Genomic DNA, 27,169 nt, shown 5'->3' on the forward strand with positions numbered 1-27,169 from the left:
AATACATCACGTGAAGCAGCCACAACTGTCACTAAGAGTGTACAGTGCCACTCATTATAAGATGACTAGTGTCAACTAGTAATTAAGCTACATTTTGCAGAAGCTTGGTGGTAGTTGAACTAAATTCTAAGTCAATAATTTCCTTTCTTTTTTGGTATCAGATCTGCCTAATTCTCACTTGAAACATTGTTTTTGTGTTTAATAGGATAAATTACACATTCTGTTCATTGGCAATTTTAGCATGTAAATCTTGGTGGGGCAAAAAAAAATGTGTGATGCATGCCAGCAAAGCCACAACACTAAACAATACATTAGTTGTACTATAACGGTGACAAACGATGCCCACAAACTGTTAGGGCCTACATAAAGCTCTCCCAACAGCAGTCCCAACATCTTACCAATGCTACACCTGGCCATCAGTGGAGCCTTGTCTGGCAGTGAGACAGTTCATTCAGCCACATTTACTGCCTTTCAAAAAAACATAGCTCATTTGGCTGAGTTGCTGAAACAAATGGGGTTCCTAATGACAATTGAGATGTACAAACTATGGCATAAGGGGACGACAAGCAGATAAGAGGCAATCCGTTATTTCGATTAAGACATTAAGGAGCGAGCTAGGACGAACGTAGTCATTATAACTATTTTTTCAGCACTTTTGAAATGTACAGCGACAGAATTCAGAACATGGGCTGTTCTTACAGTGTTCTCCCTGTACACCAAGTCAGAACCATAGGATAAATAAAGGAGGCATATAAGCAGACAATGAAAGCTCTTAGAACATTTGATGATTACATTTCTCTAAAACAGGTTATAGGCTACATGTGCACACCCAAGTCAGAACAGTAGGCGAAATTAAGAGTTGAAAATAGACCAAATTATTAGGGTGAGGCACATAGGCTACTAACAGCTTACTACACAACATACACTTAGTATTACTTTTTTATCTACAGTATACATATCTCCCTGGCATATTATATAATTTATGCAGCAGCATACAAGACATTTTTGGACTCACCTTGTTGTGCTGTGCTCACTTGAACAGGAAGGTGGCACTGGGGTCTTTCTTAAGCAAATTTGGCATCAAAGTCTGGCGTTCTCTGGATTTATGGTGCTTTCAAGAGAACTGGGAACTCTGAAAAAAACAAGGTTGAATCATGATGACGTCATTGATCTTCAGGTCGTTGCTCTAGAAAGAGGCCCGAGTTCCAGATTTACAATTCCGAGTTGGATGACCGTTCAAAACTTATTTCCCAATCGGAGCTCGTTTTTTCCTAAATTCCCAGTTGTCTTGAACTCACTGAAGTGAAGTTTTCACAGTTCCGAGTTAACAGTTGTTTTGAGCGTGGCACAAATCATGCTTCATTGACAGCATGGCCAATGTTAACTGTTTATCATTTTAAACTTGGAAAAGAGACACTTAATCCCAGATTTGGGACCACACAGCAACTTCACTGAATAGCAGGCTAGTGATTGCTTTGCAATGCTTGCAGTTAGCCCTGTCACTGATTCCTTCCAAACCACTCATTGTTGAATTTGCGATTTCCATCTTGCTGTGCAATGTTTATGTCCAATGGCCGATGAGCACCGATACGTTTTATCTATAATTTCTCCATTATTTCTCTTCATTATGACAAGGATTAAAAATGATTTGCCAGTAGATTGTCGACTTGATTCATGATGATGACTGCTAGCTAAGATTTTGAAAATATCAGTCCAATCAAAGCTACTGTAGATATGATTTGACGTAATTTTATCTGTGGCCTATGACCTTGAGCCTTCTAATATAACTCTATGACAGCACCCAGGTGGGTTGAATTTTCGAGGTCTACCCTTTGACTTGGCGGTGACGTACTGTCCCCACGAGTGACAGAACACTGAGCTAATCATGGCGCAACTAGAGAATATTACCAATACCTACGCTACGTATTTTCTGCTGGCTGCCCCACCACCACAGAAAGCACTGAGCTAGGCTGAAACACCTGCATTTTGGAGCTGCCTTACTCAAGAAAGCAAAAAAGAGACCATGTTTGTATGCTGCTTTACTCAATGATTTTTATTTGTTTTTTTTACATTGTATGCAAACTGATATGTGACACGTATTAATGCCAAAATAACATGCAAAAAAGGTAAGCCCCCCCCAAAAACATGTATTTAATTTTTTTTGCTAAAAATGTGGGGCTCAAAACAGGTGGGACTCTGTGATCTGTTCTTGAAATGTGTATCCTATGACATTTCAGATTTAGATTATTTTTCACAAGGTAGTTGGAATGTAGTTTAGTACTTTTAGTTAGCTAAGTAGCTTTAGTTAAGTAAACTATATTTAGGGTAGCTTTAGTGTAGCATAACTTCTTCCTGTGTGAAGTAATAGGTAGCTTGGTAAACTATATTTTCAGAGTAGCTTCCCCAACACTGAAGATGACATTTCAACATAAATGAAGACTCACATCTTTGCTCAGCCTCAGTGTAAGCTGCCTTTTCTTTCATTATCACGCCTGTGAACTCATATCCCTTTTAAATGATAATTTCTCTAGTTTACTGCAAGAGGCAGTAAACTAGAGAGGGCAGTGGTAAGAGATATCATAGAGAAATTAAAAGAGTCAAATTACTATTCACAGTTAGTTTATCATGTGCAGTACGTCAATACTCTATTTTACAAATGTACTGGCACCAATGTCCAATGTAGAGAGAAACTTAACACAAAGAACACATTGTTTATTTTCTTGGAATATTATAACTCCAGCCTGTGTCTATAAATGTCTTGTATTGAATGTGCAAAACCTATTTTGTCAAATCACACTAGAAAGGCATTACTTGCGTGACTCTTGAACAGAAAAGACTTCTGTGGTGAGTGAAGGGGACGTGAGAGGACAGTGTTTCAGCCATAACTAGGGAAACAACACTGAGCATTTTCGAGCTGATCATTTTTGTCAAGATGGTGGAGATCGTTGTTCCCCGCCGTTCAAAGTGTGTTGCATTATGGGGTTGAAAATTGTCCGACTTGAGCCTACAAATCGACTGCATGAACTTTACAAAAATCATGTGATCAAAGGTCATGAAGTTTCGACTGCAGTCGACTGCAAAATTCTGCAGTTGCTCTTTACCAACTTCATCGCCTGCATTATGGGAGGCTCTATGGCAATCCAATCATTAGGGTGTTTTGTTTGACCCACGCAAATGTGACCAAAGACATGACTGAAACCGTGAACCAACTTTGCCACGATGTATACAGTGTATAGTTCAAATGAATGTGATATTTGATGCTCTCTCTCACTGATTGATTGTACAATGTACACACATACGATTTCAGTGTGTGATGTGGGGGTCGGAGCCATGTTTATTTTGACATTATAAAGAACAACTTTTATAAATAATGGCAACACTGCCATAGTAATCTGAGCTTTGCTGTTGGAGAACCACATTAGTGTCTGACTTTTGGCTGTCCCAGATGCACCTCCCCCGACTTCACTTGTCTTTTGTCTACTGTCGGTTGCTTTCGCCTTACCACTCAAATGCGCCCACTACTAACCCTGCGCATGCAGCCAGCTATCCAGCACTTTAATTGGTCACAGGATGCGTCTCAGCTGATATGATGTTTTTGTTGCTGGGTGAGAGGCATTTGAAAGGAAAAAGAGAGATGAGGTGACGTCTTTACATGTCTGTGGGTGCCGGTTTGGTCAGGATTTATTGCTGAGTGGTTCTGTTACCACCACTGCTCTCTTTCAGTTTGCTGACTCAATGTTGTGTTTGTATGCAGTTCATGTTTCCTGCTTCCTCTGAACTATAAATGCGTTTGAAATGAAAGAGAATTTACAGCATACCTGCAGAAAATAGGTGTCTCACTCCAGGCCTACCAGCACTACCATGGCCCCATACACCGAAAACAAAAGCAAAATCCTTCCTTTATGTCTTTGTTCATAGTTTTTCAGTATAAAGATGAAAAGAATGGTTGTAACCATGAAGATCTATTGGGCTGAAGGCCTGTGTTGCTTTGCTCTGAAAATTACTTAGCCTTCATCTTTCAGCGTTTTTGTGTACAAACATTCACACACACAACTACATAAAAGTTTCTAGCACAGTTACAGTGCCTTCAGAAAGTATTTACACTCCTTTACTTTTTCCACATTTAGTTGTGTTGCAAAGTGGGATTCAAATGGATTTAATTGTCATTTTTGGATTTTGGATGAAGGCGGAAGAAAAATTCTAACATTTGTAAAAAAAAATATATATATATATATATACAAAAAAAAAAAACGAATATATCTTGATTAGATAAGTATTCAACCCTCTGAGTCAATACATGTTAGAATCACCTTTGGCAGCGATTACAGCTGTGAGTCTTTCTGGGTAAGTCTTTAAGCGCTTTCCACACCTGGATTGTGCAACATTTGCCCATTATTCTTTTCAAAATTCTTCAATCTCAAATTGATTGTTGATCATCACTAGACAATCATTTTCAGGTCTTGCCATAGATTTTCAAGCAGATTTAAGTCAAAACTGGCTACTCAGGAACATTCACTTGGTAAGAAACTCCAGTGTAGATTTGACTTTGGCATACCCATAACATGATGCAGCCACCACTATGCTTGAAAATATGGAGAGTGGTACTCAGTAATGTGTTGTATTGGATTTGTCCCAAACATAACATTTTGTATTCAGGACAAAAACTGAATTGCTTTGCCAATTTTTTGGCAGTATTACTTCGGTGCCTTGTTGCAAACAAGATGCATGTTTTGGAATATTTTTATTCTGTACATGCTTCTTCTTTTCATTCTGTCAATTAGGTTAGTATTGTGGAGTAACTACAATGTTGTTGATCCATCCTCAGTTTCTGCCCATCACAGCCATTCAACTCTGTAACTGTTTTAAAGTCACCATTGGCCTCATGGTGTAATCCCTGAGCGCTTTCCTTCCTCTCTGGCAACTGAATAAGGAAGGACGCCTCTATCTTTGTAGTGACTAAGTGTATTGATACACCATCCAAAGTGTAATTATTAACTTTACCATGCTAAAAGAGATTATTTTTACCCATCTACCAATAGGTGTCCTTCTTTGCGAGGCATTGGAAAACCTTCCAGGTCTTGTGTGGTTGAATCGCTAAATTCACTGCTCGACTGAGGGACCTTACAGATAATTGTATGTGTGGGATACAGAGATGAGGTAGTCATTCAAAAATCATGTTACACACTATTATTGCACACATAGTGAGTTCATGCAACGTATTATGTGACTTGTTAAAAACCTCTACAGGATTGGTGTCCCTAAACCGGGACGGTTGTTGCTAACGTGCGCTAATATGACTAGAATGACGTTGTATACAACAGCCAACTTTCCGGGACATAGACAAGTCTTATATGGGCAGAAAGCTTAAATTCTTGTTAATCTAACTGCAGTGTCCAATTAACAGTAGCTATTACAGTGAAAAAATACCATGCTATTGTTTGAGGAGAGTGCACAACAACAAGCTTTTATCACGGAAACTGGTTTGATACATTCACCTCTGAAGGTAAATAATGTACTTACATTCAGTAATCTTGCTCTAATTTGTCATCCCGAGGGTCCCAGAGATAAAATGTAGCATAATTTTGTTTGATCAAATAAATGTTTATGTTTAAATGTAGGAACTGGTGTCTACAGTTTGACCCCACTGCTGTCTCTTGCTCCACACCCACCCCTCCCGGCCATCTAGATGTGTGAAAGTTAGTGTATAAGCTAATGATCCATCATGTGTGTAAACTAAAAATAAATCTTACCATAGCATTTTTGTATGTTCTCTGTAGTTATGTACTTAAAAATGTATCAATTGACCAGTTCGGAACATTTGGACAAACTCCTGGCAGACTTGATACATAATATTGTGCAATAATGTAATTCTTCACTGGATCAGTCTGAAACTTTGCACACACACTGTTATCTGGTGGCCAACATTTAAATTACACCTAGACTCCTATCTGAAGGTATGGCCTTTCTCTTGCATTTCAAAGATCGTGGAACAAAAAAAAGAATAGAAAACGCATGTTTTTTTGTTTATATTATCTTTTACCAGATCTAATGTGTTATATTCGCCTACATTCATTTCACATTTCCACAAACTTCAAAGTATTTCCTTTCAAATGGTGCCAAGAATATGCATATCCTTGCTTCAGGTCCTGAGCTACAGTTAGTTTCAGAGTGGGTGGCAAGGAATAAGTTAGCCATAAATATTTCTAAAACTTAAAGCATTGTATTTGGAACAAAACACTCACTAAATCCTAAACCTCAACTAAATCTTGAAATAAATAATGTGGAAATTGAGCAAGTTGAGATGACTAAACTGCTTGGAGTAACACTAGATTGTAAACTGTCATGGACAAAACATATTGATGCAGTAGTAGCTAAGATGGGGAGAAGTCTGTCTATAATAAAGCTATGCTATGCCTTCTTAACAACACTATCAACAAGACCGGTCCTACAGGCCCTAGTTTTGTCACACCTTGACTACTGTTCAGTCGTGTGGTCAGGTGCCACAAAAAAGAACTTAGGAAAATTGCAATTGGCTCAGAACAGGGCAGCACGGCTGGCCCTTGGATGTACACAGAGAGCTAATATTAATAATATGCACGTCAATCTCTCCTGGCTGAAAGTGGAGGAGAGATTGACTTCATCACTACTTGTATTTATGAGAGGTATTGACATGTTGAATGCACCGAGCTGTCTGGCTAAACCTCTGGTACACCCATGCATACCCCACAAGACATGCCACAAGAGGGGATCCATAATAAATACAAATACCCAAATCGGACTGCCTGTATTTGTATGTCATTTTAGGCGAAAATTGAAAAAGGGTACGATCCTTATTAAGCAAAATGTTATTCCTGAACTTATTAAGGCTTGCCATAACATAGGGGTTGAATACTTATTGACTCAAAACATTTCAGCTTTTCATTTTTTATTAATTAGATTTTTTTTTTTTTTTTTTACATATTTAAACATAATTCCACTTCATGGGGTATGTAGGCCAGTAACAAAAAATCTCAGGATTTCACATGACTGGGAATACAGATATGTATCTGTTGTTTACAGATACCTTAAAAAAAGGTAGGGGTTTTGATCAGAAATCTAGTCAGTATCTGGTGTGACCACCATTTGCCTCATGCAGTGCGACACATCTCCTTTGCATGGAGTTGATCAGGCTGTTGATTGTGGACTGTGGAATGTTGTCCCACTTTTCTTCAATGGCTGTGCGAAGTTGCTCTATATTGGCAGGAACTGGAACACGTCACACCAGAGCATCCCAAACATGCTCAATGAGTGACATGTCTGGTGAGTATGTAGGCCATAGGTCCCGTATGGCTCAGTTGGTAGAGCATGGCGCTTGCAACGCCAGTGTTGTGGATTCGATTCCCACGGGGGCCAGTATAAAAAAAACTAATACGAAAATGTATCCACTTACTACTTTAAGTTGCTCTAGATAAGAACGTCTGCCAAATGACTAAAATGTAAGTGGAAGAACTGGGATATTTTCAGCTTCCAGGAATTGTGTACTGATCCTTGTGACATGGGGCCGTGCATTATCATGGTAAAACATGAGGTGATGTCGTCAGGATCTCGTCATGGTATGAGTCCATGCAACTTATTATGTGACTGGTAAGCAAATGTTTTCTCCTTGGCATATTTAGGCTTGCCACAACAAAGGGGTTAAATACTTATTGACTCAAGACATTTCAGCTTTTCATTTTTTATTAATCTAAATTTAATCAATTTTAAATTTAGGCTGTAACACAATAAAATGTGGAAAAAGTCAAGGGGTGTGAACTTTCTGAAGCCTATTAGTAAAACCAACCTTGGAGACCTGAGTATATTATATATATCATGTTCTATCCAATTTAAATTACCTATGGCAAATGTAGGCTATTGCAATTTAACCCTAAAGACTATTCTATACTGGGTGACACAAACAAAACTCATATGATAGTTTTTCTATTGCTGAAATTGTTTGCTTTATTGTTACGGATTCAAGGTACTTTTTAGTTATGTTGGGGCCTATTAAAAAGTGCCGTTTGTGGAACCTTTTTGTTGTTCAGCAAACACACCCCTCTTGCGGCAATTGGCTGTTGGGCGTGCCTACCTTCGGCAGAGCAAAATTAGAAGTTCGCTCAAAAACTGCCTGACGTTGTGTGTGGTGAGCGAGACTGGGGAGGACGGAGCCTATAGAACTCTCGAGAAAGGCTTCGTAATTTAACAGCTCTTCGGTCTCCCCATCTCCAACCCGCCGCTGCCGCCGCACCTACAAGTGAAGGATATACTGTAATTTAACTGTACAGAAAAAGTAATGTTACAGTAAAAACTTTTCAAAATACGGTGTCTAGGACTGTTAAAGTGGCAGCCAGTATGAACGTCAGCGCGGAGTCTTTCACCTCCAACCCATTTCACATCTGTAACATCTGTCAGAAGGTGATAAGGAAAAAGGTATGATGTTTCCTGATTTGATTTCTCCAATTGTTACTTTTACTAGTCGACCAATATCATGTTTTATCAAGGTGATCAGTCAGGCCTATTTATTATTACTTCCAATTTAGATAAAATATCGTTGCATCTTATGAAGATGTCACTGCGATCCTGCAGGAGTAGTAGCCTAGGCCCTAGTATACTTTCATTTTATCTAGTGATTCAGACTGCAGGATCGCGATTCCTTGCCTTACTGATATTTGTGCATTCAACTGCATTCTGTATTTCAACATCATCTATAGAATTGCTTCAGAATCGTTTGTAATTCCAATTAGGCCTAGTTTAACCATCTCAAACCTAATAATGTACAGTTATCTGCAACAGATTGCCCCATTTGGATTCATTTAATTCCCAGGATGGTCGTCAATCAGTATGATAGCGATAAAGTTGGGGGATAGATTGATGATTTGATAAGAACATGGATATCTCTCTAGTGCCCTGCTTTCTGAGTCTGACTGCTATTATTAGTAGCCATTAGTCTAGGTACATATGACCCAGTTTTTGATAGGGTGTCATTGTAGGATGGTCTCAAGGCAGAAGAGGAGGTCCGTTTCTGTCATCTCCAGGGCATCATTGAGTTACACAATACATGTTTTGATACTTTAGGATGATTTAGACATGAAGTGTGAAAATGCAACAAAAAAAAGCTATATTAGCATTTTCACATTTCATGTCCAAGGCATCCTAATGTTTAAAAAACGTATGTGTAACTCAATTATGTTACTTATAGATGATTTGGATATGAAGCGTGAAAATGCTAACGTAGGTACAAATTGACTTGCATTGGATTTACGACACAAATGCTAAAATGTTTGCATTTGAAACAGTGGCCAGGTTAACAAAACCAAGGCATTGGTTGCTGTCATACCTGGTCCATAGACTGCTTACAGGTTAAGAAAACCAATATGTAATTTTGTCATTTGGGTTAACCATCCCTTTAACAATGGGGGGGAGATTCATTTCACTTAACAGCAGGAACAGCACCATCTAGTGGTCAGAACCTGGTAATATCAGGATGTAGGATGGGACATCAACCTAACAACTTCAATGACTAATTTAACTGAACAGGGGGAAAAATGTCTCCAAATTCACTGAGAATACATTAAATAGGATGAAGAGACAATACTCTGAGCTGGAGCTCCATACTACTAGTCAAATATAGAGAACTTATTCTATATATTCATTGTTGGGGTGGGATTGGCGTGAAGTGTGGGGGGTCCGTGGGGGGCTTTTGACAATTTCTTTAGATTCCTCACGTCTGACTCATTGTTCGAAAAAGGTTTGGGCCAAATCGGATGTTAGGTACTACATTTATTGAATATTATATGAATTCTATAAATTAAAATGGCCAACTTGGATACAATCAATTAGCTTAATTTCTCAGAGATCAAATTCTATTTCCACAAAATTATGTTGCAGGAATGCTAATCTTATCTGTTTCCAACAACAGAAACAATTTCAGAGCAATCTGAGATGGTGGGTGTCGAAATCCTCTTTCTTGTGCTTTTTGACGTGGAGCAACCCTGTAACAACAAAACATGAGTGGACATCCATAGATTACAATGCCTAGAGACAGCTTTGTCTGTCTGCACACCAGAGTCAGCCCTTTCCTGACAAACATCACTGACAGAAAAAAGTACTGTTTTATGTCTGCTGTCTACAGTTACCAATAGATACTGGTAAATACACAATGCCACGATCACATAGACATATACTGGTAAAGGCAGAGAGTATAGATCTTTAATTTTGTAGGTTGAATCCAAGAGGTTTCATACAGGTTGTTCTCAACAGAAACCCTCTTGGTTGGAAATTACAGTATACTGAGAGAGCGATGACACTGTAAATTCATACTTTATCATTAATTATGATGTAAGATTCTGGTTTTTGATGCTTTATTACTTATCTATCATACTAGTTCCACAATTACAACTTTCTTCAAAAAGCATTGTTGTTTTTATAAACTGGCTTTAGGCTATTTGCTTTTTGTGATGGAGATGATAGAGACAGACGGGTCCAGGCTCTTCTTTAAATCTGCACAGGCAGGTAGAGAGGAGCACTGGAGCCACCTCTCTCTATGGAATCTCAGTTAACTGCATCAGCCACGTTGCCCCAACAACAGACATTCATCACCCAACACACACAAAGGGCCAGACAGACAGAGGGTGCAGAGGAGATATGATAGGAGAGGAGGAGAGAGGGATGGAGAGAGAGGAAAAGAGGGAGGGATTAATACCAGGGTGAAACTGTCTGCAGCCCAGGGAAGGTCTGTCTGTGTCATGGTAGCAGTGGGAGTCACAGGGCTTCAACCCAATTAGCTAAATTCACAGGAAATGGCTGGTCTGTTGACAGAGCGCACATTCAAACGTCTGTTATGTAGCAAGACATATGCCACTAGAACAGAGAGGGGTCTCTGTCTGACTCTCTCTCTCACGCACACGCAAACACCACTTTCTCACCCGCACGCACACACTTTCTCACCCATAGAGAACTACATTGTCTTACTGTATATTTTGGTGTTTATGTAACTTTGTTATCCATTTGTACTATAAACCTTCTTCCCACCTTTGAACTTGAGGCCCTTAACCATTATGTAATATTATTACCATGGAGATGTACTGTAAGACAGCTAAATACACAGACAACCCCAGTCTAGTGTTTATTATACAACAGGTGGTTTGGAATTCCCATTGTTAGAGCCTATCCTGCCCATGATATACTAGACAACATACACATGGCCAGTAGATTCATAAAAAGTGTCATCGTTTACTTCGTTACCTTGCAACGCACTACTGCTACTGCTACTGCTGCTGCTACTGCTGCTGCTTTTACAGATCCACTACCCAGCCATGCAATTTATAAAGTTTGTAAACACTATAAAAAATGTCATAACACATGGCCTCTCATGTATTATTGCTTAAATAACTGTCTAAGTTATTATAAATTAGTTTGATATACACTGAGGGTACAAAACATTAAGAACACTTTCCTAATATTGAGGTGCACCCCATTTTGCCCTCAGAACAACCTCAATTCGTCAGGGGAAGGACTCTACAAGGTGTTGAAAGCGTTCCACAGGGATGCTGGACCATGTTGGCTCCAATGCTTCCCACAGTTGTGCCAAGTTGGATGGATGTCCTTTGGATAGTGGACCATTCTTGAAAAACCCAGCAGCGTTGCAGTTCTTGACACAAACCAGTGCGCCTTGCACCTACTACCATACCCTGTTCAAAGACACTTAAATATTTTGTCTTGCCCATTCACCCTCTAGATTTTGTGTGTGCAATTCAATGTCTCAATTGTCTCAAGGCTTAAAAATCCTTCTTTAACCTGTCTCCTCCCCTTCATCTACACTGATTGAAGTGGATTTAACAAGTGAAATCAATAAGGGTCAGCTTTCACCTGATTCACCTGGTCAGTCTGTCATGTTCCTAATGTTTTGTACTCTCAGTGTATATTGAAGATACAATAAAATACACCCTAACTGGCAGTTTCTCCAAGCTCACACTCCATATCACCTGCAAGCCATTTATATGTTCTAGCAGAAGCATTTTTATTACTGAAGTGACACACTTTTAAAACACTCAAAAGTCAGGAATGTTGACTCTCTTTATGTAAAGTGTTTATGAGTGTTCTAATTCTAAAAAGGAAGTAGGGTGACCAAGATTTTTTTATTTTTTTTGACCACTTGTGATGTAATTCTCACTGTCCTGTAGACGCAGCTGTGTTTTCTCTCCTCTTCTCAGAGATTTAGGTCAGACGATGTATGTACAGTTGAAGTCGGAAGTTTACATACACCTTAGCCAAATACATTTAAACTCAGTTTTTCACAAATCCTGACATTTAATCCTAGTAACAATTCCCTGTCTTAGGTCAGTTAGGATCACCACTTTATTTTAAGAATGTGAAATGTCAGAATAATAGTGGAGAGAATTATTTATTTCAGCTTTTATTTCTTTCATCACATTCCCAGTGGGTCAGAAGTTAGTATTTGGTAGCATCAATTAGTATTTGGTAGCATTGCCTTTAAATTGTTTAACTTGAGTCAAACATTTCGGGTAGCCTTCCACAAGCTTCCCACAATAAGTTGGGTGAATTTTGGCCCATTCATCCTGACAGGGCTGGTGTCACTGAGTCAGGTTTGTAGGCCTCCTTGCTCGCACACACTTTTTCAGTTCTGAATGAGTTGACCCTACAGTGTCCCAGAGATTTTTCATGCGCGCGACTGAGAGTGCGCCTTTCTTGTTTACCTTTTATATTGACGACGTTATTGTCCGGTTTAAATATTATCGATTATTTAGGCTAAAAACAACCTGAGGATTGATTATAAACATCGTTTGAAATGTTTCTACGAACTTTACGGATACTATTTTGATTTTTTGTCTGCCTGTTGTAACTGCGTTTGAGCCTGTGGATTACTGAACAAAACGCGCAAACAAAACGGAGGTTTTTGGATATAAACAGGGACTTTATCGAACAAAACAAACATTTATTGAGTAAATGGGAGTCTTGTGAGTGCAACTATATGAAGATCATCAAAGGTATGTGATTAATTTTATCTCTATTTCTGACTTGTGTAACTCCTCTACTTGGCTGGTAACTGTTTGTAATGATTTGTCTACTGGGCGCTGTTCTCAGATAATCGCATGGTATGCTTTCGCCGTAAAGCCTTTTTGAAATCTGACACCGTGGTTGGATTAACAAGAAGTTAATCTTTAAACCAATGTATAACACTTGTATGTTTTATGAATTTTTATAATGAGTATTTCTGTTTTTGAATTTGGCGCTCTGCAATTTCACTGGATGTTGGCCAGGTGGGACGCTAGCGTACCCTAGTGAGGTTTTAAGCCATTTTGCCACAGCTTTGGAAGTATGCTTGGGGTCATTGTCCATTTGGAAGACCCATTTGTAACCAAGCTTTAACTTCCTGACTGATGTCTTGAGATGTTGCTTCAATATATCCACATCATTTTCCTCCTCATGATGCCATCTATTTTGTGAAGTGAACCAGTCCCTCCTGCAGCAAAGCATCCCCACAACATGATGCTGCCACCCCCAGTGCTTCACGGTTGGGATAGTGTTCTTTTACTCCAAACATAACAATGGTCATTATGGCCAAACAGTTCTATTTTTGTTTCTTCAGACCAGAGGACATTTCTCCAAAAAGTACGATCTTTGTTCCCATGTGCAGTTGCAAACCGTAGTCTAGCTTTTTTATGGCGGTTTTGGAGCAGTGGCTTCTTCCTTGATGAGCTGCCTTTCAGGTTATGTCGATATAGGACTCATTTTAATGTGGATATAGATACTTTTGTACCCGTTTCCTCCAGCATCTTCACAAGGTCCTTTGCTTTTGTTCTGGAATTGATTTGCACTTTTCGCACAAAAGTACGTTCATCTCTAGGAGACAGAACACGTCTCCTTCCTGAGCGGTATGACGGCTGCGTGGTCCCATGGTGTTTTTACTTGCGTACTATTGTTTGTACAGATGAACGTGGTACCTTCAGGAATTTGGAAATTGCTCCCAAGGATGAACCAGACTTGTGGAGGCCTCCAATTTTCTTTCTGAGGTCTTGGCTGATTTCTTTTGATTTCCCCATGATGTCAAGCAAAGAGGCACTGAGTTTGAAGGTAGGCCTTGAAATACATCCACAGGTACACCTCCAATTGACTCAAATTATGTCAATTAGCCTATCAGAAGCTTCTAAAGCCATGACATAATTTTCTGAAATTTTCCAAGCTGTTTAAAGGCACAGTCAACTTAGTGCATGTAAACTTCTGACCCACTGGAATTGTGATACAGTGAATTATAAGTGAAATAATCTGTCTAAACAATTGTTGGAAAAATTACCTCTGTCATGCACAAAGTAGATGTCCTAACCGACTTGTCAAACCTATAGTTTGTGAACAAGAAATTTGTGGAGTGGTTGATAAACGAGTTTTAGTGACTCCAACCTAAGTGTATGTAAACTTCCGATTTCAACTGCACCTGAAGGAGGACTGGCTCACTCTCCTTAGCCCAGCATTGATCACTCCATATAACCTATCTGTCTATATGCCTGCCTGTCTGACTTCCTGCCTCTTATAGAGATATTTTTACCATCCTTCTCCTACAGGCTCTCAGTATATTAACTTCAATAGATGTACTGTCCTAATATAAATGTACATTTCAACACCCACTCACACACGCATAAAAGACGGTGAACCATAAATCTACCGTCTTTTCCTCTGCCCAGGCCATGTTTCCAATGTTCCCTGGCTAATGTGTGTGCACACAGGCTGTTTGCTCATCTCAACAGATAACAGGAGGAGGGGGTTACTTTACCTCTGAGCAAACGGACTGACACACAAAGGCCTGGCTGTTACATATCAAACCTCACTTCAATACATGCCCTCTTTTTATCTCTTAATTTGATGTTTTTTTCTTGTGTTTGCCAACATAGCTGAGAGTTCATTTAGGTTGTGCCAAAAGTGGGGTTGTACATCTAAGCTCCTTGTGTTGTATAGTTCCTTAGCTAACCCCGTTTCCCTCTCTGCTGCTCTTGTCTTGTCTCAGGAGAAAGGAGTCAGGGTGCCGCGACCCTTCTCCAGTGGACCCAGTGCCTTCATTCCAGAAGAGGAGGTGAGAAATACTTTCTTTCTGTGCCTTGAGGCTATATTTCTCCTGTCCAGCCGACTCTCTCTCTCGTTCTTTCTCACTGTCACTTCCGTTTAATCTCTCTCGCTTTTCCCCCCTTGTCTTTATCTTCACCTTGCCTTGAACTCAGAGGTATAAAACACATTTCAGATTACAGCAGCAGCAGCTTTACTGTAAAATGGTTCAATACACAATGCCTGACTGAAACCCCTCTCTTCCCGGTCCTGCCTGACCCATCCCCCCAACCCTCCTCCCTGGGTCCAGATTGTGGAGGCGTCCCAGGTGGACCCCCAAACAGAGCAGATCCTGGCTGAGGCCTACTCTCTGTCGGGCCACGTGGACCATCTGACCCAGGTGATGGGACTGCACCCCCACTACCTGGAGTCCTTCCTGCGTAGCCAGTTCTACCTGCTGAGGATGGACGGCCCCCTGCCTCTCCACTGCCGACACTACATTGCCATCATGGTATAGGATGATATAGGATGAACCTATAGATTGTCATTGGGTGTGTCTGAAATTACATCCTATTTCCCTATCCTCCTGAGACCTGACAATTCATATTTTTTTATATATTTTTTAAAATCACATTTTACAAATAATTGTTTTTTTTAAGGAAAATGTTATTTATTTTATGTGCACTGTAGTGGAAATAAAGAATCGGTTGATAGTAAATATGAAAAATGTAACATACAGTAAATGGGTACAGTAGGTGAAAACCCTAAACTCAGCAAAAAAAGAAACGTCCCTTTTTCAGGACCCTGTCTTTCAAAGATAATTCGTAAAAATCCAAATAACTTCACAGATCTTCATTGTAAAGGGTTTCACATGCTTGTTCAATGAACCATAAACAATGAACATGCACCTGTGGAACGGTTGTTAAGACACTAACAGCTTACAGACGGTAGGCAATTAAGGTCACAGTTATGAAAACTTAGGACACTAAAGAGGCCTTTCTACTGACTCTGAAAAACAAAAAAATATGAACGTGCCTGAGGCATGCTGCAAGGAGGCATGAGGACTGCAGATGTGGCCAGGGCAGTAAATTGCAATGTCCGTACTGTGAGACACCTAAGACAGCGCTACAGGGAGACAGGACGGACAGCTGATCGTCCTCGCACTGGCAGACCACCTGTAACAACACCTGCACAGGATCAGTACATCCGAACATCACACCTGCGGGACAGGTACAGGATAGCAACAACAACTGCCCAAGTTACACCAGGAACGCACAATCCCTCCATCAGTGCTCAGACTGTCCGCAATAGGCTGAGAGAGGCTGGATTGAGGGCTTGTAGGCCTGTTGTAAGGCAGGTCCTTACCAGACATCACCGGCAACAGTGTTGCCTATGGGCACAAACCCACCGTCGCTGGACCAGACAGGACTGGCAAAAAGTGCTCTTCACTAACGAGTTGCGGTTTTGTCTCACCAGGGGTGATGGTCGGATTCATGTTTATCGTTGAAGGAATGAGCATTACACCGAGGCCTGTACTCTGGAGCAGGATCGATTTAGAGATGGAGGGTCCGTCATGGTCTGGGCCGATGTTTCATAGCATCATCGGACTGAGCTTGTTGTCATTGCAGGCAATCTCAACGCTGTGCGTTACAGGGAGGACCTTCTCCTCCCTCATGTGGTACCCTTCCTGCAGGCTCATCCTGACATGACCCTCCAGCATGACAATGCCACCAGTCATACTGCTCGTTCTGTGCGTGATTTCCTGCAAGACAGGAATGCCAGTGTTCTGCCATGGCCAGCGAAGAGCCCGGATCTCAATCCCATTGAGCACGTCTGGGACCTGTTGGAACTTGCAGGTTCCTTGGTGGAAGAGTGGGGTAACATCTCACAGCAATAACTGGCAAATCTGGTGCAGTCCATGAGGAGTAGATGCACTGCAGTACTTAATGCAGCTGGTGGCCACACCAGATACTGACGGTTACTTTTGATTTTGACCCCCCCCCTTTGTACAGGGACACATTATTCAATTTCGGTTAGTCACATGTCTGTGGAACTTGTTCAGTTTATGTCTCAGTTGTTGAATCTTATGTTCATACAAATATTTACACATGTTAAGTTTGCTGAAAATAAACGCAGTTGACAGTGAGAGGATATTTCTTTTTTTGCTGAGTTTAATTAGCGCATCCTGATATCCACCACAGAGGACATTTATAAAGCTCTTATTTCATGTGAAAAAAGATAGCACTGCTCTGAAAACTTAGCAAACTATTCCTGAGATATTTATTAGAAACAATTAAAATATCAAATAAATTATAATTACACGGCCTCCCGGGTGGCGCAGTGATCTAAGGCACTGCATCGCTGTGCCACCAGAGACTCTGGGTTCGAGCCCAGGCTCTGTCGCAGTCGGCCGTGACCGGGAGGACCATGGGGCGACGCACAATTGGTCCAGTGTCGTCCGAGTTAGGGAGGGTTTTCCCGGTAGGGATATCCTTGTCTCATCGCGCACTAGCGACTCCTGTGGCGGGCCGGGCGCAGTGCACGCTGACCAGGTCACTAGGTGTAATGTGTTTGCTCCGACACATTGGTGCGGCTGGCTTCCGGGTTGGATGCGCGCTGTGTTAAGAAGCAGTTGGTTGGGTTGTGTTTCGGAGGACGCATGGCTCTCGACCTTTGTCTCTCCCGAGCCCGTACGGGAGTTGTAGCGATGAGACAAGACAGTAACTACTAATAATTGGATGCCACGAAAAAGGGGTTAAAATTATATATATATTTTTTATAATTACACACATTTACCTTTCCCCCTTCCATACATGTGCTAACACAGGGAGAGAAAGTTATCATACATACATGTGATATCATACATACATGTGATATCATTGAAAAGCCCAGAATGGCCTCTCAAAGGTACAACAGGACTTAACACAGTGGCACGAATGTCCATTAGAGTGGACAAAATGAATTGCTGGGTCTCAGGAGCCTATATAGTGCACTACTTTTGATCAGAGCCCTAAAGGAGTATACTATATATAGAGTGCCATTTCCAATGCAGCCGTTGTTCCCTGTAAGGGTTGAGGTCAGGAATGGTGGTAAGGTAAGCTGATCCTACGGGCAGCTTCTACCTGCATTTGCATGGTACGGGATAGCTGGGAGAAAATGTCTCCTGCATATACACATCCTCCCTTAGAGCCTCCCTCTCCCTGCTCAGGAGACCTACCTAACACAAATCTCCTGCTGACCCATATTCATATTTCTCTAATGACCCATTTCCATAACAACCAATGGCTCTTTCCCGGAGTGACGGATGATGTTTTCCGTATGATGTTAAAAGTTTCGCCTCAGTACTGAGATGACCCTGGGGTGGTGCTGGACTGAGGACGCTTCTGTAGTGGAGACATTAAGCAGGGCAGTGTTTGCCCTGTGCTCAGACACACTGGCCTCCACACCTGTGGAGCATTGGTATGCAGCAAACTCAGATGGTCCTACCAACCCCCCCCGACCCCGGCCCCAGCCCACTTCCAACTCACCCTCTTCCTGATGTGGCCCCTCCACAACTAGGTCAATGTCAGCCCCCTCACTCTTAAAGACACAGTATATTATGTCATAAGGAACAGCTGAATGCAATGCAGTGTTAAAGAACCATGTGGAAACATTTAATGTACAGAGTAAAATAGGTCATGTTTAGAATTTAGACAAATACAATATGCATATACTGTAAAACGTTAATTTAAAGGTCATGCATTTTACAGAAAAGATTCATGCTTTATATTACAGTCTGCTTATTTACTTAGACATTACATAGTAAAATAATAATTGCATAATGATGACATTTTAGTCTTTTGAGAAATTCTTTGAAACAAGCAACACTTTGTACGATTTAGTACTTGCTGAATGCCAGCTAAAACTGGACTGTCGAATACAGTGCTACCCAGAAGACGGTATATAGAACATTAATATAAAGACAGTTTAGACAGTAATAAACATACACAGTTCATACAGTGAAGGAAGAGTTTTCACAGTGAGCTAGAATTCATGTAAATAAAAAAAAAACTCTGTGTCTCCAGGCTGCAGCGCGTCACCAGTGTTCCTTCCTGGTGTCTCTGCATGTGCGTGAGTTCTACAGGATGGGGATGTGTCTAGACTGGCTGAAGGGTCTACAGTACGCCCCTCAGAGACTGAGGAACCTCAACGAGATCAACAAGATCCTAGCACACAGGCCCTGGCTCATCACCAAAGAGCACATTCAGGTTAGAACACAGACGTGCATAAAACCTACTCATATTCAAGTACATTATCTACATATGCACATACAATATATATATATATCTATTCACTAACACACACACACACACACACACACACACACACACACACACACACACACACACACATGTATGCATGACTTTTATCCACGTACTCACACATAAAGTAACTCCCACTAAACGTTTTTCTCTCCTCCCTCTACCTCAGAACTTGGTGAAGACAGGGGAGCACAGTTGGTCTTTGGCAGAGCTGGTCCATTCTGTGGTCATATTGGCCCATTTCCATTCCCTGGCCAGCTTTGTGTTTGGCAGTGGTATCAACCCCCAGGTGGATCCACAGAATGCCAATGGCTTCCAGTCCGTTTACATCAGTGACTACTGTACATGTGACTTGGCCAGCGACCATCACCTGGACCGAGACCTCAGCAGCACCAGCCTCGTGGTGAAATGACATACATGACTTACTGTTGATCTATGCTTTACTGAGTTGATTTAGCTATGTGTGTTTGGAGGGATTGTGTTGGAAATGTATCTAAGTATGTGTAACTCTATTGTCACATTAATAGAGTTCTGGTTTGTTGTGTGTTTTTCAGACCACAGACTCGGTCAGTGAGTTAGAGGCACTTATGGACAGAATGAAGAGGCTGCAGGAGGACAGAGAGGAGGATGAGGCCTCGCAGGAAGAGATGGCCACACGCTTCGAGAAAGAGAAGAAAGAGAGCCTCCTGGTGGGCTCTGGGGGTACTGCAACACACCTGTTCCTGTTGTCTGTTTCTCACTGAGTACTAATGTAAACCTGTCAGTGAAGTCATGACTGATTATAATACATCTCCATTGTGACTGCAGATATGAAGGATGAGGTGATGCCCACATCCAAAGTGTCTCGGTTTGTAGAGGATGCCACCTTTGGGTACCAGCACTTTGCTCGACATGGAGAGGACAACCCACCAACATTTAGAGCACAGGTGGGGGATAATTATAGATCAAATTAATGTAAATTCCACTATCATACCATAAGTGCAAGATCTATAGATTTAACAGTCACTTCTTAACACCTAAATGTCTCTGTCTGTCTACCTGCCTGCCTGCCTGCAGGACTACTCGTGGGAGGACCATGGTTTCTCTCTGGTCAACAGGCTGTACTCAGACATCGGGCTGCTGCTGGATGACAAGTTCCGGACAGCGTGTGACCTGACCTACTACAACATGGCCAGTCACGAGGACGTAGACACCACCATGCTCCGACGTGCACTCTTCAACTACGTGCACTGCATGTATGGCATCAGGTAAGACAGCGCCTTCTATCCTTAGTCACATACACTTCTCATGCACTATCAAGTGTGGACACTTAGTGTCAAGTTAGTGGGATAATTATTATATTTAAATTAGTGTGTAAGTGATTGTTGAAGCCTTAGAATAGTCCCTGAAGTACAGTATAAATGGCCTAGTAGACAGTAAAGTGATGCTCCATTCTGATAGTATGATTTATTTGATGTCCTGTCTGCAGGTATGATGACTATGACTATGGGGAGGTGAATCAGCTATTGGAACGCAGTCTGAAGGTCTATATAAAGACGGTAACATGTTATCCAGAGAGGACCACTCGCCGCATGTACGACAGCTACTGGTGCCAGTTCCGCCACTCCGAGAAGGTTAGAAAACTGTCAATGCTCGTGCTTGTGTTCGTGCGAGAGCATAGTCTTATGTTGTTTGTATTCTTTGCAATCAAGCATTCACCGTCCACAGCCACAAAAATGAGATTGTGAATCCTGATATGCTTTTGTAAATAGGCCAGAGTTCAGTGGCAGGACTGGTCATGCTGTTTGATTGTGTTTGTGCAGGAGGCTTTGGCTCATGAGTACACTAGTACTATTGAGCAGAGCTGAAGAAAATGAAGCTCTTGGCCGCAGGAACATGCTGTTATTGTGTTTGGGTTGTTCTGCAAAGAGGCCCCCTGTTGGAATCTGACTGGGCTGAAAGAGATGCAAGACGAGCAAGTTACACCGTGTATCATTAGGACCAGCAGGGTAGAAGGGTCATTGTCTTGTTCTTAAAGCTCATGTCAAGACAACCTGGAACAAACATCTAATCTCTGACATAATGAGGACAGCAGCATTCACTTTAGTTAGTAATTATCATGTCTGTACAAACAGCTTTTTCTTTGGCCCCCATTAAAAAGTATTGTCTGAACCAAATCTCTCACTACGTTTACATATGAGACTCAGTGAGATGTCTTTTGTAGTCTATTTTCTGCAAATGCATATCCATTTTACAGCTCAGTGGCTGTCCATAATGCAGTCCATACCATGCCAGTTATATAAAGTAACTGTACTGTGTTATAGTATGTACTGTATGGTATGTTAATCCTCAGCCTCCCTGTCCCGCTCCAGGTCCATGTGAACCTACTCCTAATGGAGGCCAGGATGCAGGCAGAACTGCTATACACCCTGCGCGCCATCACACGTTACATGACCTGACCGACCACAGCGGGTTGTCTTTCTCCAACTGACCAATAGAAAACCCCAGCCCTCTACAGTCCTCATCACCCCACCTCCCCCAACACCACCACCGGCCTTCCCCTTTCCACAGCCCCAGGAACGAGGCCTCTTGGAACCAGAAAATTGTCTCTCTACCAGGCACATGACTCTAAAACTGGCCTCCTACTGTGTGGTTGGGTGGGGACTTTGAGGTCTTTTTAGCTTAATGCCCTTGTAAAGAGGAAGTTTGTGAAGATTAAGGAAATCCTATTGTGAGTGTATGCAAGTGAAAACGGGTGCACATGACTGACTATTATCATCCTCCTTTGCCAAAATGATAATGGCAGTTTGGCTTCAGTGACATGCAGTGAAGGGGTTGGAGTTCATGACTAACTTTTGGAAATTGTTTATCCAAGCAACCTCACAAAGTACTGAAATCCAGCTCTAAGGAGGATAATGAATAGCCAGTAACAGTGTTACACAAGAATATACCTCTGAATGTAATGCCTTGATTTGAGACAGAGCCACCAATATCAGAAACAAGATTAGAAGGTTATCTGATTGACAGAGCAAGCCCTTTTGTGGCACTCAGATACTTTAACAAGTGCAATATGGTCTTCATTCTTCTTACCTTTTTTTATTTTTTGCAACTTAAAAGGCTGTGACAGAATACTTATGCTTTTCAGTATATTTAGACCTTTGTCAATAAATTTGTCTAATTAAAATATTTATTGAGAATTATTTCTCTGCAATATTTGTCCTAATAGAGATTGTATCACAGCGGGGAGTGCACAAGCAACATTATCAGCAATTGTATGATTTTTTTATTGAGGTATTGCTTTCCCTCTCTCATCCTGTTTGTGACATATTTCTGTGCCAAATGTTTCTAAAAGGATCTGTAAGACATTCATATTGCCTACTTGTCTATATTTCTATTTCAAAGATGCAGTGTACAGTACAGATGTTAGATCCATGAGGCATTTAAAATTAAAATAAATGTATATTCCATTAGGAAGTACAGTACATTTCAGAACTGAGATAAGCTACAGTAGTGCTGGGAATGTGCTCTTTGTTTTTGTTTTGTTTTGAAGAATCACCAAGTGCAAATGCCTAACCCTAAAATTTGCACTGTTAATTAACTTTGAGTCTCACCAGCATTTATTTGATGCTTATTTCTTCATCAGTGTACGGTTGGAAAAGTCATGGTGCTTTTGTGAATGATTGTTGCTCTTTGCACATCTGTATCTGCACGTTGGAACGTTGGTAATTCCCAGTTGGAAATATGCAAGAAATGTTTGTATTTCCTTAAATCCTCTCTCCCTTCTCTCTAATCTTTCTCAAATATTAAGACATTGCATTGTATGTCTCACATGCGAAATGTGTTAAATATTAGCACCCCTCCCCCCATTTGTGTGAAGGTTTAGATCATTTAGATGTATTGATCAAATTATTTAAATATATCTCTGTGAACTCAGATGCCATTCACCAAAGTACTATTTACTGTTTGCCAACCTACCTTATATTTTATAGTGTTTTAATTGGGGGGATAAACAACTTGTATTAACAAGAACAATTAGGTAATGTATCATTCGAATTATAACCGATGAAGATGGACGCTGAGTTGTCTAAACTTTACAAAATTATAATCTACTGGTCTGAAATTTAAAGCTGCACTTTTGTTTCTCTTACCAAGATTGTGCTTCGAGATTGTGCTTCAAGATTGTTGCAATAGTTTTGGGAGGTCGTGTCTTCTTTATCAAAGCCACATTATCATTTTTCTTTCTTTTTTTTTTTATCCCATTTTCTCCCCAATGTTCGTGGTATCCAATCGCTAGTAATTACTATCTTGTGTCATCGCTACAACTCCCGTACGGGCTCGGGAGAGACGAAGGTTGAAAGCCATGCGTCCTCCGAAGCACAACCCAACCAAGCCGCACTGCTTCTTAACACAGCGCGCCTCCAACCCGGAAGCCAGCCGCACCAATGTGTCGGAGGAAACACCGTGTACCTGGCCCCCTTGGTTAGCGCGCACTGCGCCCGGCCCGCCACAGGAGTCGCTGGAGCGTGATGAGACAAGGATATCCCTACCGGCCAAACCCTCCCTAACCCGGACGACGCTAGGCCAATTGTGCGTCGCCCCACGGACCTCCCGGTCGCGGCCGGCTGCGACAGAGCCTGGGCGCGAACCCAGAGACTCTGGTGGCGCAGTTAGCACTGCGATGCAGTGCCCTAGACCACTGCGCCGCCCGGGAGGCCCCACATTGTCATTTTTCAATTAAAACAACTGTAAAATGAAAACTGAACAACTGAAACGATATTTCACACAGTGCCTGTAAGGAAATAAAAAAACAATAAAGAAGTTAAGAAATACATCTACATATGTGTTCTGTTTATTTGATTTATCAACATCCTGGTAACTTGATCTATGATACCGATATGTGTGCTACATATCAAATCTGTTTCATCAGTCAACATTTTAATATCATAAAAATGTTTTTTATTTATTTTTTATTTCACCTTTATTTAACCAGGTAGGCCAGTTGAGAACAACTTCTCATTTACAACTGCAACCTGGTCAAGATAAAGCAGTGCGACAAAAACAACAACACAGAGTTACACATAAACAAACGTACAGTCAATAACACAATAGAAAAATCTATGTACAGTGTGTGCAAATGTAGAAGAGTAGGGAGGTAAGGTAATAAATAGGCCATAGAGGTGAAATACAGTGGGGCAAAAAAGTATTTAGTCAGGTAGTTGGGTGTGCTATTTACAGATTGGCTGTGTACAGGTACAGTGATCGGTAAGCTGCTCTGACAACTGATGCTTAAAGTTAGAGAGGGAGATATAAGACTCCAGCTTCAGAGATTTTTGCAGTTCGTTCCAGTCATTGGCAGCAGAGAACTGGAAGGAAAGGCGGCCAAAGTAAGTGTTGGCTTTTGGGATGACCAGTGAGATATACCTGCTGGAGCGCGTGCTACGGGTGGGTGTTGCTATGGTGACCAGTGAGCTGAGATAAGGCGGGGCTTTACCAAGGAACGACTTATAGATGACCTGAGCCAGTGGGTTTGGTGACAAATATGTAGTGAGGGCCAGCCAACAAGAGCATACAGGTTGCAGTGGTGGGTAGCATATGGGGCTTTGGTGACAAAACGGATGGCACTGTGATAGACTGCATCCAGTTTGCTGAGTAGAGTGTTGGAGGCTATTTTGTAAATGACATCGCCGAAGTCAAGGATCGGTAGGATGGTCAGTTTTACGAGGGTATGTTTGGCAGCATGAGTGAAGGAGGCTTTGTTGCGAAATAGATTTAATTTTGGATGGGAGATGCTTAATGTGAGTCTGGAAGGAGAGTTTACAGTCTATCCAGACACACCTAGGTATTTGTAGTTGTCCACATATTCTAAGTCAGAATCGTCCAGAGTAGGGATGCTAGTCGGCCGGGAAGGTTCGGGCAGCAATCGGTTGAAGAGCATGCACTTAGTTTTACTAGCATTTAAAAGCAATTGGAGGCCACGGAAGGAGTGTTGTATGGCATTGAAGCTCGTTTGGAGGTTTGTTAGCAAAGTGTCCAAAGAAGGGCCAGATGTATACAGAATGGTGTCGTCTGCATAGAGGTGGATCAGAGAATCACCAGCAGCAAGAGCGACATCATTGATATATACAGAGAAAAGAGTCGGCCCGAGAATTGAACCCTGTTGCACCCCCATAGAGACCGCCAGAGATCCGGACAACAGGCCCTCCGATTTGACACACTGAACTCTATCTGAGAAGTCGTTGGTGAACCAGGCGAGGCAGTCATTTGAGAAGCCAAGGCTATTGAGTCTGCCGATAAGAATGAGGTGATTGACAGAGTCGAAAGCCTTGGCCAGGTCGATGAAGATGGCTGCACAGTACAGTCTTTTATCGATGGCGGTTATGATATCGTTTAGGACCTTGAGCGTGGCTGAGGTGCACCCATGACCAGCTCGGAAACCAGATTGCATAGTGGAGAAGGTACGGTGGGATTCGAAATGGTGGGTTATCTGTTTGTTAACTTGACTTTCAGGCAGAGCAGGATGGATATAGGTCTATAACAGTTTGGGTCTAGAGTGTCTCCCCCTTTGAAGAGGGGGATGACCGCGGCAGCTTTCCAATCTTTGGTGATCTCAGTCAATAAAAAAGAGAGGTTCAATAGGCTAGTAATAGGGGTTGCAATAATTTTGGCGGATAATTTTAGAAAGAGAGGGTCCAGATTGTCTAGTCCAGCTGATTTGTAGAAATCTCGATTTTACAGCTCTTTCAGAACATCAGCTCTGGATTTGGGTGAAGGAGAAGCGGGGGGGAAGTTGCTGCATGGGGTGCAGAGCTGTTGGCCGGGGTAGGGGTAACCAGGTGGAAAGCATGGCCAGCCGTAGAAAAATGCTTATTGAAACTTTCGATTATCGTAGATTTATCGGTGGTAACAGTGTTTCCTATCCTGGGTGCAGTGGGCCCTGAAAAGTTGCATATCGCGGGTGCTATTCGATACTAATGCAGAACGTCACAGGATGTTTTTGTGCTGGTCAAGGGCAGTCAAGTCTGGGGTGAATCAAGGGCTATATCTGTTCTTAGTTCTACATTCTTTGAATGGGGCATGCTTATTTAAGGATGTGAGGAAAGCACTTTCTCATTCTTGAGATCGAAAAACTGTGCAGTGGTGTAAAGTACTTAAGTAAAAATACTTTAAAGTACTACTTAAGTAGTTTTTTTGGGGTATCTGTACTTTACTATTTATATTTTTGACTACTTTTACTTTTATTTCACTACATTCACGAAGAAAACATTGTACTTTTTACTCCATACATTTTCCTTGACCACCAAAAGTACTCGTTACACTTTGAATGCTTAGCAGGACAGGAAAATGGTCAAATTCAAGCACTTAATCAAGAGAACACATGGCCATCCTTACTGCCTCTGGCCTGGCGAACTCACTATACACAAATGCATTTTTGTAAATAATGTCTGAGTGTGCCCCTGGCTATCCATACATTTTCCATACATTTTTGCCGTCTGCTTTGCTTAATATAAGGAATTTTAAGTGATTGATACTTTTACCTTTGATACTTAAGTATGTTTTAGCAATTACATTTACTTTTGATACAAAAATACATTTAAAACCAAATACTTTCAGACTTTTACTCAAGTAGTATTTTACTGGCTGACTCACATTTACTTGAGTAACTTTCTATTAAGGTATCTATACTTTTACTCAAGTATGACAATTGGGTACTTTTTCCACCACTGAAACTATTGAATGAAAATTTGGCTATTTGAAAAACGTTTCTCACACGCCTAATGCAAAATCACGTTTCAATATTGCTGTCTGACCTTTCGGAGTTC

At 41.4% G+C, this 27,169-nt stretch overlaps 1 protein-coding gene across 2 annotated transcripts; it reads left to right on the forward strand.

The window, feature by feature from the left end:
• The first annotated feature begins 8,168 nt into the window (after positions 1-8,168).
• Positions 8,169-23,475, forward strand: LOC120057146 (sestrin-3-like). Of its 2 annotated transcripts, XM_039005602.1 has the most exons (10): positions 8,169-8,445; positions 15,035-15,100; positions 15,380-15,580; positions 19,134-19,316; positions 19,540-19,773; positions 19,925-20,072; positions 20,178-20,296; positions 20,427-20,617; positions 20,839-20,983; positions 21,722-23,475. In XM_039005602.1, exons 1-10 carry the CDS (start codon positions 8,368-8,370, stop codon positions 21,806-21,808), a joined length of 1,452 nt encoding a protein of 483 aa, XP_038861530.1. In that variant the 5' UTR covers positions 8,169-8,367; the 3' UTR covers positions 21,809-23,475. The 2 variants fall into 2 exon arrangements, with proteins under 2 accessions (XP_038861530.1, XP_038861531.1); XM_039005603.1 differs by lacking the exon at positions 15,380-15,580.
• The last annotated feature ends 3,694 nt before the right edge of the window (positions 23,476-27,169 follow it).

The sequence above is a fragment of the Salvelinus namaycush genome, chromosome 12, assembly GCF_016432855.1.
Source record: "Salvelinus namaycush isolate Seneca chromosome 12, SaNama_1.0, whole genome shotgun sequence".
Taxonomy (NCBI): domain Eukaryota; kingdom Metazoa; phylum Chordata; class Actinopteri; order Salmoniformes; family Salmonidae; genus Salvelinus; species Salvelinus namaycush.